This window comes from Rhinolophus hipposideros (genome assembly GCF_964194185.1).
Source record: "Rhinolophus hipposideros genome assembly, chromosome: 1".
NCBI classification, from domain to species: Eukaryota; Metazoa; Chordata; class Mammalia; order Chiroptera; family Rhinolophidae; genus Rhinolophus; species Rhinolophus hipposideros.
Window position 1 is genome coordinate 1182370 of NC_138047.1, and position 1865 is coordinate 1184234.

Consider the following 1865-nt stretch of genomic DNA (forward strand, 5'->3'; position numbering starts at 1 on the left):
GAGTTTTTCATTCTTCTCTCTCCATGTTCTCTCACCTAAATGCCATTTGCAGATTAGTTTTTACTCCCGAAATGACATTTCACCAATAACATACGTTCCTTCCTGTGTTCACTTCCACAGTAACAGCTCTTAGAACCTGAATAGGCCCCAGAAACTACAACTCCATGTGTGTAGGGGCTAACAGGTCTTTCTCTAAAGCACTGAACCCTAGAGGTAAAGGAAGTGGGCATCCCAGAGAGGAAGGAAAGACAAAGATTGTCTCTGCCACCCTGTCCCTCTGTTAACCTTGGAGGTCATCTGCTGTCTTCTAGTGTACAGTGTGGTGACTATATCTAACGATAGTGTATTGTGAGTTTAAAATTTGCTCAGAGGGGCTTTCCGCGCGGATAGCGCTCTCACAAACATGGTGAACGTTCCTAAAACCCGCCGGACTTTCTGTAAGAAGTGTGGCAAGCACCAGCCCCACAAAGTGACACAGTACAAGAAAGGCAAGGATTCTCTGTATGCGCAGGGAAAGCGGTGTTATGACAGGAAGCAGAGCGGTTATGGTGGGCAGACTAAGCCAATTTTCTGCAAAAAGGCTAAAACTACAAAGAAGATTGTCCTGAGGCTTGAATGTGTTGAGCCCAACTGCAGATCTAAGAGAATGCTGGCTATTAAGAGATGCAAACATTTTGAACTGGGAGGAGATAAGAAGAGAAAGGGCCAAGTGATCCAGTTCTAAGCTTCATATTTTTATCGTGAAGACAATAAAATCTTGAGAATAAAAAAATAAAATAAAATAAATAAAAAAATAAAATAAAATTTGCTCAGAGGGTAAATCATCAGTGTTCTCATCACACACGCACACACACATAAAAGGTAACTGAGGCAATGAATGTGTTAATTAGCTTAATTGTAGCAATTATTTAACAATATACACATATAGTAAAACCTAACATGCACAGTTTAAATGTATAGAGTTTTGTCAATTATACTTCAGTAGAGCTGGGAAAATAGAGAAATACTGGCATGTAGGTGATTGTGGAGGTATTAACACTGCCTTGGCGGAGTAAGAAGCAAGGAACTAGACAACTCTGGAAAATGGACATGTTAGAACAGATTTGTTATGTAAAGCCAGAGAACTCATCAGCTACTCTGATCTTGGGCAGCCCAGAGACAATAAAAGAGGCCAGGGACTATTTGCTTGTTGACCAGCTCAATATCGGCTATCCTGTAGGCCAGCACGACCACACCAAAGGTTGCTATGGACTTGAGTCCCCCAGCATCTGTGGAGTGATAGGATTCTGAAATGATAGGTGCCCGGTGGCAGCACTGTCAACAGAATAGCAACTGGGGCATCTTCAGCCAAGGCAGATGGACAAGGTCCCATAGGCAGCCAGTTAGGTTGCTATTGACTGATGTAGGTAAAAGCAGACCAAGAGTGAGTGAGACCAGGTCTATGTCACTTACCTCTAAGAAAAATAATGGTGTAGGGAAGGAAAAATATCTTCCTGATCGGGCACCTATAAATTAGATAAAAGACAGATTAATAAGAGAAAATCAAAGAGGTGTTTATTAACACGTGCAGTACTCCTACACACCGGAGAACTCAGACATGAATAACTCAAACGTGTGGTTAGCACTTGGCTTATAGAGCATCTGAGCGAAAAAAGAAACAACACACGAAATAAAGAAAAAAACCCACACTTTTAGACAAGTAAGACAAAAGAAAAGAGCTTTGAGTTTCCAGGAGAAGCAAATTGTACGAAGACATATACACGTGATCAAAATACCCCCCCTCCCTTCGAACACACTCATCCCATCGTTCTTGCCACTTTCTGAGGCAGTTCTAGAAGTCCTCTTTCGTGAGTGTCTTGAGTTGT

General features: G+C 41.8%; 1 protein-coding gene across 1 annotated transcript; it reads left to right on the top strand.

Moving 5' to 3' along the window:
• Window positions 1–403: 403 nt before the first annotated feature.
• On the top strand, window positions 404–766 carry LOC308497321 (large ribosomal subunit protein eL42-like; the record flags this gene model as incomplete). Its single annotated transcript, XM_081047931.1, has 1 exon — window positions 404–766. One exon carries the CDS (start codon window positions 404–406, stop codon window positions 722–724), a length of 321 nt encoding a protein of 106 aa, XP_080904057.1. The 3' UTR covers window positions 725–766.
• Between the last annotated feature and the right edge of the window lie 1099 nt (window positions 767–1865).